Source organism: Aureobasidium namibiae (assembly GCF_000721765.1).
Source record: "Aureobasidium namibiae CBS 147.97 unplaced genomic scaffold scaffold_19, whole genome shotgun sequence".
Lineage (NCBI taxonomy): Eukaryota > Fungi > Ascomycota > Dothideomycetes > Dothideales > Saccotheciaceae > Aureobasidium > Aureobasidium namibiae.
The window spans coordinates 189,416-204,880 of record NW_013581190.1 but is presented as its reverse complement, the minus strand read 5'-3'; the positions used below and the strand labels follow the sequence as shown (position 1 = coordinate 204,880).

The following is a 15,465-nucleotide window of genomic DNA, read 5'->3' as shown; positions in this document are numbered from 1 at the left end:
AGGAGGAAAACAACCAGAGTAAAAACCCATTACCTATACCCAGATGCAAGAACACAGAATGGGAAAAAATCAAGGTCGATCAAAATCATGCCTTGGCCTTGCCTTTGCCCTCGTACTCGACAGGAGCGTCTTCGTCCTCTTCTTCGTCGCTCATGAACTCGTCATCCTCGTCGTCCCAGCCGTGGAAGGTACGAGAGGCAGCAGGGGTAGGCTTAGCAGCTTGCACATCATCGTTGTCGCTTGATGCAGAGCTGGAAGCCTCGGGCTGAGCATCACTGCCTTCACCCTCAGCCGCCGAGCTCTCACTGCCAGTTCTCACAAGCACGGGCGTATCAGCCTCAATCAAACCAGCCTTCATAGCCGCCAACACAGCATCCCTAGTCTTTTGCTCAGCCTCCTCTTTCGCCTCAACCCACTCCCCATCCAACCTCGCATTCCTGTTTCCCTTCTTCAACTCTTCCTCTTTGCGTTCTGCAGCTTCCACGACAGCTTCCCAGCGTTGCCTTCTCTCTTCCCTTTCTTTTTTGTCCATTTCTGGCTTGAGAGCGAGGTACTCGGCTAGGCTCTTGGCTTCGGTGATTGTGCGCAGACGGCGACCGTCGAGATTGCGATTGCTGCCGTTTATTTGGTCCGGATTGCGATTGCGGTTTTTGCGTGAGGACATGCGGCCGCCTGCTGCACGGAGTTGGGAGCCGAAACCGCCTTTCCCGCCGAGGAGGCGTGCGCTGAGGTGTAGAGGAAGAAGGGTGGAGCAGTCATTGTCGGAGAGGAGAGATTGGAGTGATGAGGTTGATGTTGTGTCAATGCGATGGGTTGTGGTTGAGAGGAGGAGGTTGTCGGCGTGGGGTGGTAGGTAAGTCGAGAGAAGTGATGTGAAGGTTGCGATCGAGGTGTCGGCGGGCACAGGGAGAGCCAGTGTGCGAGGCAGCGACAGTCCGGCAAAGGACGAGACCAAGACGTTGATTGTGTCCATTTTGGAAGTTCTAATATGAAGTGTGATGGAAAGAAAGTGGTGGTGGTGATGGTGGCGCGTTTGAAGATGCGGATGTGAAAGTGAGCGGAATGCGGAGAAAGAGGAAGTCACGCACGAGTCGTGTAAGCTGTGCAACGCCAAGTGACACGAGTCAAGCCAGCGCACGCCGACCACGATGCATTTTGGAGATTCGCGCGCCCGCGACCGACGACTTTTTTCTCCCAAACCACGTCGGTACATCAACATCGCCCAAGCCCCACGTTGATCCAAATACATCAATCGTCAAGATGCTGATTCCCAAGGCCGACCGTAAGCTCATTCACGAGTACCTCTTCCGCGGTAGGTCTTGCTCTTCTATCCTCCACAGACTTCAAAGTCCTGGAGCAGCCATACCATACGCACAGCCATACTGATCCCACGCAGAGGGTGTTCTCGTCGCAAAGAAGGACTTCAACCAGCCCAAGCACGGCGACATTGACACCAAGAACCTCTATGTCATCAAGGCCTGCCAGTCCCTGACCTCGCGCGGTTACCTCAAGACCCAGTTCTCCTGGCAGTGGTACTACTACACGTACGTTTGATCCCTCTCCAACTCGGCCGCCACCACATACTGACTCTCCATCACAGCCTCACCGCCGAGGGCCTCGACTACCTCCGCGAGTGGCTCCACCTCCCCGCCGAGATTGTCCCCCAGACCCACATCAAGCAGCAGCGCTCCCACGCTCCCCCCCGCGGTATGCTCGGCGGCGAGGAGCGTCCCCGTGGCGGCCGTGGTGGTCCCCGTGGTGACCGTGAGGGTGGATACCGTCGCCGTGAAGCTGGCGAGGGCAAGGAGGGCGCCGCCCCCGGCGAGTTCAACCCCCAGTTCCGTGGTGGCTTCGGCCGTGGCCGCGGTGCTGCCGCCCCTGCTCCTTCCTCTTAAATGCAGACTTGACTATCTTGTCCTGAATGTCTGGAGGATGGTGTGAGATTGGATTGTGAAGTGGTGTTTGCAGAGAGGAAGGGTTGTCCTGGAGGATATGCTGGATGGTCATCTGTCTTGATATGGTCGGGCGAGAGTCTATGACTATTGGACGCGCGGATGACGACGGTGATCTGTCGAAGGGGAAGCTGCTTCTCTATGCTCAAAACACCATTGCAAGTCCTTCTTTGCAAAAAACAAAAATGAATCAAATACGGTCCTTCCTACGGGAAACCTTGGAAAAACACACCTCTCTACTTATTGCCTAAACTTGTGACTGTTTGTTGTATGATCTTCCAGACTGCATCTTATGGTCGGACATCTGTGATTGATCAACTTGATCTGTACACGCCGTGCATCCAAAACCTTGCCCATCGAAAGATTTAAAGAAGAGCCTTCCGTAAAAAGTATTAGATATCAAGTATCGCCCTTCATCCCCTTTCCCTCAAACATACAATCATAAAATCGTCCCTTGCATCATCACAAGAACCCCTTCCGTTTTCCTTCCATATACATCAAAGCCTCTTCCAGTCCCTGCCATATACATTAGTCCCTTTCACTGCCATCATATACAATCATCAGCAGTTTCACACGCATATCCCTCATCTCTGCTCCCACCAACCAAAAATGATACCCTACATATCTCCAATTCAACAGCTTCTCTGACCTCCAACCAAGTTCCGACCATCACAACCATCAAACAAACGAACCACAAGCCATCAATCCCAAAACCATCCACATCGACCCTGCAACTTCAACACCAACAGCCGCATTAATCGGTGGTGCAGCAGTGGTGGTAGCAGGAGTTATCGAGCGAGTTCCACTTGACGCCGATGTCGTTCTCGAAGCCGGTATTTGTGTCGATGTCGATGTTGTTGTGCTGGACTCGATCGCTTGGGATGTTGATGTCGACGATGATTGTGATGGGTCAGATGGAGAGGTAGAGCCAGAGGAGGTTGTGATGGTTGTGAGTGTCGTTTGTGTCGTGCCCGTCGTCTGCATCGCTGAAGAAGCAGAAGATACAGCGGACGAAGACATGGAGCTGACAGCCGAGGAAGCAACAGAGGACGCAGCAGAAGACACCGAGGCAATGGAAGTTGATATCGAGTTGACAGCAGAAGAAGCCACGGAACCAACATCGGTAGAAGAAGAAGCAGCAGATAACGAAATCAAACTGCCGCCACTACTCAACAGCGTCACGGTGGATAGTCCACTGACCACCACTGTTGAAGCTGTGACTGTACTCTGCGCTCCGCTTCCACTAGCCACCGTCGTCTGCGCACTCATCGTTGTCGGCAGCGGCGTAAACGAAAACGAATACGTAGTCTTCGGAATCAAACTCGAAGGAAATGTAGCCAAAGCCGACGAAAGCACAGATAATGCATTGGTGGTTTCTGGTGCTGCTTCGGTTGATGGCAAAGTAGTTATGGTGGTGAATTGCGTCGTTGCGGTTGTTTGGATGGGAATGATTACTGCTAAGGTCAGGGAGGGAGGGATTGAGACTGTCGCTGTTGCGAAGAGTCAGTCAAATCATAGGGCATAGAGAAGCAAGAGATATACCAGTGACATTCTCCTGTCCCAAGACCAACGCAGGTAGCACTGCGAGTAACGCCGAGGTAGTCTTCATGATTATGGTATTTGATATTAGTCGTATAAGCGAGACGTTTGATTTCCAACGAAGAACAAAAAGACGGGTATTAGGACAACGATGAAAACGAAGATTTGCAGGGGATCTCAGACAGAAAAGCTGGGGAGAGAAGATACAAAGATGATATTGGAGACGATGAATTCAGGTGCTCGGTTGAGATGGCTGGGAGTGGGCAGAGGTGGATCTCGAAGGGGCGTCTGAGGTGGCTGGTAAAGACCAAAGATGAGATATCTGCATCTTGTGTTTTGGTTTACCTTTATACGTGTCATTTGTCCTTGATGTGTGACACAGCTGAAATTCTATCATCATCTCTTCGCTGGCAAAAGCAGTATACCTCTGAACTGTAGAAAAGCACAAAGCTTGATAGATGAAGTAGTGCAAGTGGGGGATAACATCTGTCGTGGCACAATTGCCAGCATTCATGCCTCGAGTCAAAGACACACAGACTGCGAACCCTGTCAAGTCCAGCTACTTCCACATATTACTTACAACAGTCACGTTTATTCTTGTTATTCAGAGGTCGAGGTGTGTGTAAAAAGCTTGATTTTTTGCCAGTCGAGTCGGTGTGACCGTGTGAGGTTGGAGAGCGGGGCGCGTGGCTGGCAAGTTCGCATCAACCATGCTTGACGATCGGCACAACGGAAAACAAGATTCACAAGGTGGCATAGTGCGCGAGGCCTAGGCAAAGGACTATGTTCATTGGCTCATAGAAATTCAGATGGCACAAAGACATGTATGTAGCAAGAGAAGAATCTTGATCTCAGGAAGTATATGAAATGACTGCGCTATACAAGACTAGATGTAGCGTGGGAGCAACGTGCCGATGTCTGAAGAATGCATACAAGGCCAAGAGGGTATCACGAATACTGTTGCAGCATTGAATCATCATATCAATGAGACGCAATGATAACCAGACGTGCCGACGTGCGACGAGCTGATTTGAAGAGAACTTAGACCTGTCTTGTTCAAGTTAGCTTTTGATTCAAAAAAGTCAAGTTTGAAACAGAGTGTGAGGTGTGGTATGATTGTCAGACAGCAGTTGGACAACAAGTATAGAATCGACATAGTGATTTCCGATCAGGTCTGTGAGATATTGCTTTTTCATCATGATAGAGAGTGGGAGAAGAAGAAAAGTGGGAGCTTACCATGCTAGTGAGTGCCTATGCGCAAGCATCTCTTGAGTCTGAGACGCCAGACACAGGCAGACAAGGAAATCAATCCTTTCTTGCTTTCTTGAAAAAGGCCGTCATGCTTTGCTGTTTGTCATCATGTTGAGCTCGACCAATCCCACCTCGTTGCCGCTTCAAACCCTGGAGATGCTGCTGGCCATCGACGGTAAGGATAGTAGTACGGTAGCCATCAAGGATTCTCGAAATTTCCTTCTCGCCTGACTCAGGGTCAATAGCATCCTTTGGGACACTTACATCGCCAACAACATCCTCATTTGTCGGCATCTCTGGCTCGGAAGACTCAGTCGTCAGGTGGGGAGGAGGTGAAGTGGCAATTATTTCCTTTCGGTATGACGAGTCAGCAGTGACTGCTATGGCATGTGGAGATGGAACCACGGTAGGTAAAGTGATCTCGAGCTCGTCGTCCGGGGGATTCATATCCTGGATAGACAGTTCAAGAAAGCCGGTATTACTCCATCCGCCCAGATGCGAAAGCACGACTTCACCGAGAGATGCGATGACTTCACGTGAGAATGTCACGCTCTTGGGACCTAGACGGAGCAACAGTCTTCGCCAAAGACTCGACAGCAAGATACCATGTGATACAATAGCGACGACGTGTTCAGCAGCGCCTCCAAAGTCGGCCTCATCGTTCAGCATAGGCCAGAGATGATGATCCAGGAAGAGGTCTGCGCGAAAGGCGAGACTATCCTTGGACTCAACGTCGACAAAGCCAGGCTCTTGCTTGTGTTTCTCGCGATCCGGACCTTTTCGAACGCGATTGGTCTTGCCCTCGTAGTAGCCAAAGTCGCGCTCGATCAGATAAGGCACGGTGCTGACAGTCAGGCCCTTGGTCGACTGTTCGGCTGCCACAATACCAGCAGTGGTATAAGCGCGCTGCAAGGACGAAGAGAAGACACGCGTCAAGTGTGGTCTATTCTCTGCCAGGTATTTGCTCAGACGACGGGCTTGTTCGGCTCCATGGTTTGTGAGGGCGGAGTCTCTTCTACCAGCACTGTCAAAGGTCAGTCAGAATGGTCGAACTTTCGCCAGCATATACAACGACTCACAGTATTCCGGCCACATTGTCAACCGACTCGCCATGGCGAATCAGGAAGAGGCGCATTGAGCACACTCGAATTGTTGGCCATGTGTGAGATGGGAAGAGATGATGTTTCGACAAGGAGCGTTGGGGGGTTGAAATCATCTGTGGTGGCCAGTGCCCGACATCGCCGGAGCTTGCAATTCTACGCTACCGACTTCATCCCCTCCGACTTCCAACATATTATCCGGCCTTGGAACAAGCAGAGAGGTAGATGTGGGTCTGAGCAAGTGCAATACTGTCAGTCAAACTGTCTCGACCAATCTCGTACAAGGAGAAAGTCAATCAGCATGACTCTTGCCTGAGAAAGCGAAGATGCAACATCCATCTGGTTTTCCTCTCACCTACCAGGTGTATCCTCACTACCAGGTAATCAACACGAAGCTACTCGCAACTTCTGTTCCAACGGCGTGATGTTCGTACCGCTAAAGATCATTTCTATGTCTTTCACACAATTCTGGAATGTCTATGCATGACTTGGCCACATGGGTCGCTCTTTCTCTTTGTTTGGTCTCAGTCCTCTTTCTGACTGCTTCAATCTTGGACAGTCCCCTCAACTGCTCCCTGATTGCAGGGTTTGCTTCTTGACATGGCTCTCCATCGAAAGCGTCGATCTTTTTGCCGATGGTTGTCCCTCAATACCAAATTCTTCATTTTCTTTACAGAAATACAGACGCACCGTCGACGTAGAAATCTCAACTGTTCTCATTAACTCTACCACTTCAGTCATGTGTAGCTTGTCCAGCCCCTTCACCCCCATCTTATCACCTATAACTACTTTCATCATCCTCGACCACTTCAACTCCAACTATTTTTACCTCTCCAAATTGCGACTACATTGTCCATCCATCATCTCGTCCAAAGATCCATGCTCTTCTCCACAGCCTCTATCTTTCCTCATCCTTTTTCTCCACTTTCGTCTCTACTATTTGCAACCAAAAGTGGACATCTGCATCTTCGCACGTTCTACAGTCTTCAACCCACTTGATATTGGTAGTCGCAACAACGACTGTTCACCGTCATCGATCCCTGCTCGGGGCGCATCGTGACCACGAAGTCGAGTCTTGAAATTCCTTTCCACTAGCACGAAACAGTAGCGATACACCGCCGGCCCATGGTAAAAGACTCTTCAATCTGACTCACCACCTAATTCAATTTCACACCATCTACTTCATCATATCTGATATCTGCTTCCTTGATACATAACTTCACAGCAAGGGTTCCGTCCCGGGGAACCGCCTTTGCCACGCTTGAAGGACGAACTCCACCACCCAACAACTTCTAAAGCTCAGTAAGTCATCTACTTCACTTCACTACTTCCTCCTGACTGACACTACTTGAAAGGTCCGGTATGGATGATAGCATGATACTTGACCCGATGGCAACTCACCAAGTTTCGGTCATGCCACCACGCGACCCAACACCCACCGAAATCTATCTGGACGAAGACCCCAAGAACCTTGCACACGACATCTCAAACACCGCCGCATCCCCTACTCTTGACACGGCTGGAATGGACTCCATACCAATGCAACTCAGCATCCATACACATACGACTGCCCTCGAGACCAACGCCCAAATCCCTTTCGGGGCTGTAGCTGAAGCCGAAACAGCATCTGTCGAGGTGCAAATGGATATCGGCACAGACAAGACTGTCACGGCTGCAGAGGCAAATCCCGAGGTTGTTGAAGAGGTCGCCCCAGCCTCTTTATCTCAGGCGGAAGGTCCAGACGACAACTACACAACTCCAGCGTCAGTTGAAGATGCCACTACTAGATCAGATGTGACGGTCCACGAAGCTGCTAAAAAGGATACGTCCGTCAAAGCCATCAATGATGCTCCGCATGCCGAAGAGGTCATAACCATTGAGGCACACAATCCTGTCATCATCAGACGCGAGGTTTCTGAGGCTATCGACACTGAATCTACGACCGATGATACCGCAGCTCCAGATCTCAAACTTACCAAGGCCGTGGCTTCTGAGCAGAAGGATTCGAGCACTGTTAACCTACTTGTCGGTGAAAGAACGAACAGCTGCCCGGAGAGTTCCAAGCCCAGCACACTCGCTGTAGAGAACACGCAAGAACAATATAGACTTGCCCTTGACAAAATCGCGTCCGAAGTCGTCAGCCCGGATAACGATCCTTCCCGAGCTACAGAGTCAAACTCAGAGGCCGGAAATTCTGATGATACATGTGCAGAAATAAGAAGACTTACCGCTGCATATGATTCGTCTGGAGAGGACCAAACTAAGCCTAAGGGATCCCTGTTTGGCGGTCCAGCAGGTCCACAGATCCCGTTACATACAGATACTCCCAAGATCTCAGAGGGCCGGACATTTGTACAGACTGAGACACTCAAAGGTTTCGAGGAGCTCTTCCCAGAAGAAGTGACTTCGGGAAACAATGTCTTCCCAGAAGACTCCGGGCTTGACATAAATTCGTTTCACTTTACGAACAGCAACACCGAACAAGATGCCGAGCTTGGGGCAGAGGCAGGAGCTGAGCAGGAGGATGTTCTCGAACAACCAACAAGTTCTGATCAAGACCCGAAGCCTGATGTGGAGCCATCGCACGATCCCACGTCACCAAACTACACCTGGATTCCTACGTCTCCGGCTTACTCGCATACTACTTCGAACAACTCGCATGCGACACACAAGAGTTACGAGTCGGAAGTCCAAAGTATACTTGGGCTCAATCTGGATGATCCTTACAATGTAGCCGCTGATATTCAGGAGACTCCCGAAGCTTATGCCAGTCTTGAAAGAAATCCTGGTCATATCGTCCCAGAGTTGCCTGGAGAACAGCCGCCTTGCAACTGCGAACAACCACATTGCGGACATCGTGTGATCATAGCTTTCAACCTACGCAAGGAACCAAGAAAGGAACATTGCGTCTACATCAACAATCTCGTCTACGATAACGACCCATCGGGAACCTACACCGATGAGCAGAAATACTACCCATCAGCACAGAAAGTGGCCATTGAAGACCTCGACGAAGACGAAGAGAGCAACAATGACGGAGAGGAAGATCGTGTCATGAGCGGCGGCTTGCCTACTGGTCCCACTGACCCAAACGGCAGATTCAAAACAATACCCTTCAACCACACCGACACTCTGATCAGGGACAAGATGTCATTCGGAGAAGAGTCATCCTCATCAGACGAGTCACGTACCAAGAAGAACAAGAAGCGCAAGAAGACAAAGACAAAGTCCTCCAAAGCCAGCAAGAAGAGTAAGAATAACAATGGCACCGCCATTATCCGTGCAACTCAGAGCGACGAAGAAGACGTCCGAATTGACGAACAAGCCTCCACACCCGTCCTAAAGGCATCTACCAGAAAGCCAGCTACTAAAAAGCCCTCCTCAACCACGACACCAGATCAAACAATCGTCCAAATGCTGCAGCGGCTCGCAAAACCGCACACTACAAGACTGTGCTATCCCATTACATTCAACTGCCCCGCTGCTTCTAGCTCCATCTGCAAGAGTTCCTCCTACGCAACCAAAGGTTGTTCACCCACACCTCGCAAGATCAAAATTTACGACTTTGGACAAGGTAGTCAGGAAATTCCTGATGAAAATGAAGCTGGGAGTGCAGTGGTCTCTGCAAAGGCAAAGAAACCAGAGCAGACGCAGTTGTGTCTAAGTTGCACGACGAGGTATATGAAGATTTTGATGTGCAGCACTCACGATATCAGTCCCATCATTGCCTCTCCATCTCAACCCGCCTCAACTTCCTCACCTCCCTCGGATTCCTCATCTCCAACTGAAGCCCGATCGCCACAGATCTCGTGCACAATCTGCGCAGCACCATCGACCTACACCTGCGAGACCTCCTGCGGGGCAAACTTCTGCGATACCTGCTCTGGAAAAGTATATGGAGAGCACGAGGGCAATCTAAGTGCTTTGCTGGATACCATGACAGATGAAGTTACTGCAGAGTATCCACAGGGACTCAGGGCCGATGTGGAAGTTTTGAGGAAAGGAGGTGAGTTGTGGAAGTTTTTGAGCAGGATGGCTAGGAAGAAGGCCTGAATGTAAATGCAACTGCAGCGGGAGAGAGAGCAAGGAGGAGAAAAAAAAGTATAAGAGGAACATGAGAGGAGAGAAGGAAGAAGAGAAAACAGAGAGGAAGACTCTGGGAGGGGAGGAAGACGCAGAAATGAAGCAAGGGAAGGAGAAAATAATCTTTGCCATACTCGGGCTTGAGATGAGGAGCTGAGCATCTGATTCATGCTACCCAGATATGACGGTCAGACAACACGGTCGGCTAGCTAGCCAGACAGACATACTTATACGATTTCTGCCTCTCCAACTGTTTGTGATGTGGCTAGAATCGATGATTGGAACACACGGTAACTGGTCTTAGACGTGAGAATGTACGATCATATACAGATGCAGCAATCGAATGCGGAATACTCAATGTTAGTCGTCCTTGCTGAGAATATGGCAGTCTGACAGCTTCATAAGTGCAGTAACTCAGGAAAGTCCGAAGAAATAAGACTAGTTGTATAGAAGACTTAATATCTGGCTTGACGGCAACAATGCAAAGGTCAAAAGCTTCTTCAAATCCTGCCCATCCCAGCAACGTAGACCATACCCGGATCCCTGCTTTCTGGTCTGACGTCAATCTGCTCGGAATAACTACTGGCCGTCTTGTGTGATACCCTTCCAGTAGTTTTGGAGCGTCTGGAAGGGTCCTTTGAAGTTTTCGAGCGTGAAGTTGATTTCCGTGCCGACTCTGTGGGTACCAACAGGCTTTTGTTGTAAGGGTCGCGTTCGAGAACGACTGCAGGTCCAACAGATGGGGGTGGCGCAGATTGGTTGTGTCCCGAAGTCCTGTGCCTTGATGGTCTGACCATAGCTGTGGAGGTCTCTTCCGATACACGCCACAAATCGTTGCTGTGCCGTAGGTGATTCCGTGGTTCTGCCCAATCTTGACCTTCGGCAGCGACACTTGGCAGCCTGATACTGCCGGTCCGTATGTGGGAAGAGCTGCTGGCATGACGGGGAGGTAAACGAGGACTCTCCTGCATGTATCGCTTCATGGACCTGTTGTATGGTATCATCCGGATGCCAGAGCCAGGATCCGAGGATTCAGACGCTTGTTGGTCTGCGAGCTGGGCGATCATGGGTACAGGGCGCTGCTCTTCCAAACTCCCGCTGAGCTGAGTGGATGGTGGTGAGGGATCTTCACCGGCCTCGGTACGATACCGTGCAAAGGGTTTGCCATCGTCGTTCGTCATCAAGAATTTGAGTTCCTCGATCTGGGCATCAATGACTTTGATGCGTTGTCGATTTGCTGCGGACAGTCGCACGATGGGGTTTGTATAGATCTTGCGCAGACGCTGTAAGCGGTTCAACCTGCATCGCGGGTTGGTCTCCAAGACGAGTTGCTCGATGAGACTCCTTGAGTGATGGTTTTCGACAATTCGCATGAACCAGGTAGGATGTCTTGGCAATGGAACTACTTGAGACGCTCTGGTGGTGATCAGCATCTCTTCTAACATGTATGTGGGAGAAAACGGGATCAAGTAGCAGGCTAGGGTCTGCCAACGGGCAGATACTTATTCAGCGAGCAAGCGCAGTGATGAAAACTTCGGAAAGAAAGCTGGCCTTTCGTACCGATCAGAGCGAAGCATCCATGACTTACATGCTTCCCATCTCACTTCCGTGCTGATTCGGCTCAACGTAGGCCGCCCTGAATTCTTGAAGCACGGGATCTGGAGCGACAACGGGAGTTGGCTGGGTTCTGGGAACTACGGGTATGCCAGATGTAGTCATATGCTGTGGTTTGGCGACCGGTTGTGTACCTGGCTGAACAAGTTCTCGTTGCAATCTTCCATTGTCTGCGGGAGCTGCTGGCTTCGGTCTGGAGTTGTTGCCGCCCATCTTGAATGCGTTGGTAGCGATATGCTAGTGTTTTACCCTGCTGGCAAGTATCAATGGCGTGTACTCTGCTGACTGGAGAGATGCTTTGTATCGATGGCGGCTTAGGAAGTAGGATGAATGTTCAGCTTTGGGGGAGTGTCAGATATTCAGAAGTTGGGCGAGGCAGTGTCGACCACTCGTGCTTTCCTCGTTCATCGGTTCAATTGTCACTTCCCATCTTGTCAAGTTGTCGAGAATCGAAGCACTTCTCTGACATGATGAAGTCTAGACAAAATATTGTTGTTGTCGTCTGAGAAAGATAGCCGGCGGCCGAGCAGAATGGCGCGTCTTATATACATCCGGATCGAGACCACCAATGAGTAGTACACATGTTTCTGATGCCGGCGAACACGATGGTAGTCGAGAGGGTAACCTTAATCGCCCAAATCGCAAGCCTTGGGATTCGTTGAGAACAACAGGACCATATGCTTGATCAGTGGATCATGTTCGCGTCCAAAGTCCAGGCATAGTCTTGAGCGCGTTGAAGTTTCCTCAAGGGTGTACCATAAAGGTCGACCGTGGTACGAATCTTGTGCCGTCCCACGCTTGCTCAACCCCCCTTATCAGCCCTTATCGCTGGGAATGTCACGATGATGAGCTCTTTGTTGAGAATATAAAGGCCTCGTGCTCAAGCTTATATCTGCTGGCATCGATACCATGAGAGAGTGCCGACTTTCATTCTATCAGTACCTACTTCTTAGGCAGCAATAATTTCAGAGACGGCAAGCAGGAGGATGAAGGGGGTTATGGCAGGCACTCGGCCTCGTGCAAGCACTCTGTCAGACAATGTGTTTACAGTAAGTCATCTCTCTTTGCGTTGGGCATCTGGACATGCCGCTCTCCAGTACCGTACTGTGGCAAACTCTGGACTCTGGACTCTGGAGAAGCTGGATAAAAAGGAGGTAAGGAAGAGAGCAACCGCGCGGTCGAAATGTCGCCGAGAAGACCCGAGGTTGGCCGTATCGGCGTCATGCACTCGTACCCAAATGACGGCCTTAATCTCTCGTCTCCTGACCCTTGTCCATCCTCGGTACAGTGTCCGTTCTGTTCGAGAAGTCACACATCCAAACGCAACACATCTTACGCCACACTCGAAGACGTCGCTGTGTCTCGAAGAATTACCCGGTTGCACATCAATTGAAGCTGCGGACCAAATCGGGCGCGGGGAGGGACTTGAAAGATAACCCCGCCATCTCCATCTACAACGGAAACTACCAACTCAGCGGTAGTCACGTAGCAGCTGCAAAACTTCAGGGCTTCCTCGTCAAGCTTACTGTACCTTTGTTCTTCCATTCTTGCCCTCTTTTCATCGAGTCGCAAAAACTCTACTTGCTTCTTCTCAAGCCGCTACAAGCCGCTGGCTCGGAACATCGTCACGGCAAACCATTAACCACTGGACTCTCCTTCCTATTTACTTTTCTATCAATACCCTCTCTCATAACAACAACTATGGCTCTGGATCAACCCCCCTCGGAAACGAGCCAGCAGTATAAACCTGAGATGCGCAAAGTGCCCGACGGCCAGATGATGCGTCCAAACAGGAAGACTAACGGCAGCGGCATCCAGGCCCCGGAAACCAGGATCTGTGTTGTTATGGTTGGTCTGCCAGCCAGAGGAAAGAGTCTGATAGCTCAGAAAGGTCATATCGTCCAGCTCTTGCTCTTTGAATCGTACTGACATGCTTGCAGTTGTTCGCTACCTTCGCTGGCTCTCGGTAGACGCAAAGACCTTTAACGTGGGCCAATATCGCCGTACCACCACTCCCAACCCTTCCGCCGAGTTCTTCGATACAAGCAATGCAGAGGGAGAAAGAATGCGCAAAGCTGCTGCTGAGGCTGCTGTGACCGATATGATTAAGTGGTTCGACAACGGCGAGGGCCTTGTTGCCATCCTCGATGCTACCAACTCGACGAAAGCACGAAGACGTTGGATCCAAGATCGATGCGACGCTGCCAATGTACAGACCATGTTTGTCGAGTCAAAGTGTGATGACGAAGAGCTCGTCATGTCCAACATCAAGGAGGTCAAGACCACATCACCTGATTACCTAGGACAAGACCCCGAAGTTGCTGCACAGGATTTCAGAAAGAGAATCAGGAACTACGAGAAGGTGTACGAGACATTGGATGAGGATGAGGCCGATCTTACGTATTGTAAGCTGATTGATGTTGGACATCAAGTCATCATCAACAAGATCCAGGACTATCTGCAGTCCAGAGTAGTTTACTACCTGATGAACCTGCACATCAAACCACGTTCTATCTGGCTGTCGCGAGTAAGCTCCCTGCCATGAACATCATACCCCCAAGGAACACTGCTAATTTTCACAGCACGGAGAGTCCGAGTACAATCTGTCAGGCAAGATCGGCGGTGACGCAAACATCAGCGAAAGAGGTCAGATGTACGCCAAGAAGCTGCCAGAAATTGTAAAGCAATCTGCTGGTGACCTCGAACTCACAGTCTGGACTTCGACACTGAAGAGAACAATTCAGACCTCAAAATACCTACCATTCGAGAAGCTTTCGTGGAAGGCTCTGGACGAACTGGACTCTGGTGTTTGCGACAGCTTGACGTATGCAGAGATCGAGGAACGATACCCAGCAGACTTCAAGGCTCGCGACGATGACAAATACAACTACCGCTACTTGGGTGGTGAGAGTTACAGGGATGTGGTCATTCGTCTCGAGCCCATCATCATGGAGCTGGAGCGCAGCGAGAACATCCTGATTGTAACACATCAGGCAGTGTTGAGATGCATCTACGCCTACTTCATGGGCGTCGACCAGGCGAAGAGCCCCTGGATGGAGGTTCCTCTACACACTCTGATCAAGCTCTCACCCAGAGCATACGGTACACAAGAAGAGAGATACTCGGCCAAGATCCCTGCAGTGAGCACCTGGCGTGGTAAGGGATCGAAAGCTCAGCATGAAGATCCTGGTCCTGGTCAAGGGACGGTCGATATTGAGGTGAATGGAAAACCGACCAAATAGATATTCTTGCATGCGGGCAGTACCGGTGTTGCGGAGATGGAGGTGAATGCAGGTACCGGCTCTTCCTTCTTCAGGAAAGACAGCACAGCTTGGACACAGGACAGATAACGCACAAATGTCTGATGCCCAAACATTCATTGTACACGTAGAGCGAAAGCAATTGACAGCTTCCATGTCTCACCTGGTCGAAGTGCAGTTGAGTGCATTATCAGAAGGCTTCAGGGTCCACCTTGATCAGCTTTATCGTGCATAGGAATACTCTGACCATGCTTTGCTGAGCCGACAGACGCATCCAACTCTGAAGAGTCATAGCCAGTCAGTCGAGAGCATAGTAGATGGTCGTAGTGCTGTGATATCCAGAATAATCTCCAAGTATCCCCAGTGCGAGTGGGAATAGATTAAAAGTCTGACGTGGTTGGTCCGTGAGTTCATGACAGCGGCCGGGAAAGCAAACGGCTATTGCCGAACGGTATCAAGTAGGAGCTATCCAGACGAACGAGGAAGGCATTCTCGGATCTCTAGAAGTTTCACTCGCGCACATTGTGAACCTTGCAACACGACAAGATCTTTGAAGCGCTGCGCTCGCGGAAAGATTTGCTGTCACTTACTTGCCCAGTCTTCCGCCCAACTCCATCTTCAATATACTCCGCAACGCTTCGACCAGCGAGATTCTAGTCGACCCGC

General features: G+C 50.5%; 7 protein-coding genes across 7 annotated transcripts; 4 read left to right on the top strand and 3 right to left on the bottom strand.

Moving 5' to 3' along the window:
* Window positions 1–85: 85 nt before the first annotated feature.
* M436DRAFT_85169 (uncharacterized protein) lies at window positions 86–973 on the bottom strand (the record flags this gene model as incomplete). Its single annotated transcript, XM_013568523.1, has 1 exon — window positions 86–973. The coding sequence occupies one exon, from the start codon at window positions 971–973 to the stop codon at window positions 86–88; it is 888 nt and encodes a 295-aa protein (XP_013423977.1).
* A 287-nt stretch (window positions 974–1,260) lies between these two features.
* Window positions 1,261–1,691, top strand: M436DRAFT_8918 (Plectin/S10; the record flags this gene model as incomplete). The annotated part of the gene is made up of 3 exons (XM_013568351.1): window positions 1,261–1,312; window positions 1,397–1,544; window positions 1,601–1,691. Coding segments are annotated over 3 exons (291 nt in total), but the record flags the coding sequence as incomplete, so codon positions are not given.
* A 241-nt stretch (window positions 1,692–1,932) lies between these two features.
* M436DRAFT_85167 (uncharacterized protein) lies at window positions 1,933–3,477 on the top strand (the record flags this gene model as incomplete). Its single annotated transcript, XM_013568522.1, has 2 exons — window positions 1,933–1,937; window positions 2,613–3,477. 2 exons carry the CDS (start codon window positions 1,933–1,935, stop codon window positions 3,475–3,477), a joined length of 870 nt encoding a protein of 289 aa, XP_013423976.1.
* Window positions 3,478–4,796: 1,319 nt separating this feature from the next.
* On the bottom strand, window positions 4,797–5,958 carry M436DRAFT_55272 (phosphoglycerate mutase family protein; the record flags this gene model as incomplete). Its single annotated transcript, XM_013568408.1, has 3 exons — window positions 4,797–5,051; window positions 5,121–5,766; window positions 5,822–5,958. 3 exons carry the CDS (start codon window positions 5,956–5,958, stop codon window positions 4,797–4,799), a joined length of 1,038 nt encoding a protein of 345 aa, XP_013423862.1.
* A 1,246-nt stretch (window positions 5,959–7,204) lies between these two features.
* M436DRAFT_66959 (uncharacterized protein) lies at window positions 7,205–9,895 on the top strand (the record flags this gene model as incomplete). The annotated part of the gene is made up of 1 exon (XM_013568487.1): window positions 7,205–9,895. One exon carries the CDS (start codon window positions 7,205–7,207, stop codon window positions 9,893–9,895), a length of 2,691 nt encoding a protein of 896 aa, XP_013423941.1.
* A 530-nt stretch (window positions 9,896–10,425) lies between these two features.
* M436DRAFT_66958 (uncharacterized protein) lies at window positions 10,426–11,752 on the bottom strand (the record flags this gene model as incomplete). The annotated part of the gene is made up of 2 exons (XM_013568486.1): window positions 10,426–11,341; window positions 11,514–11,752. The coding sequence occupies 2 exons, from the start codon at window positions 11,750–11,752 to the stop codon at window positions 10,426–10,428; spliced, it is 1,155 nt and encodes a 384-aa protein (XP_013423940.1).
* A 1,539-nt stretch (window positions 11,753–13,291) lies between these two features.
* Window positions 13,292–14,781, top strand: M436DRAFT_55081 (bifunctional 6-phosphofructo-2-kinase/fructose-2,6-bisphosphate 2-phosphatase; the record flags this gene model as incomplete). The annotated part of the gene is made up of 3 exons (XM_013568369.1): window positions 13,292–13,430; window positions 13,480–14,066; window positions 14,122–14,781. 3 exons carry the CDS (start codon window positions 13,292–13,294, stop codon window positions 14,779–14,781), a joined length of 1,386 nt encoding a protein of 461 aa, XP_013423823.1.
* Between the last annotated feature and the right edge of the window lie 684 nt (window positions 14,782–15,465).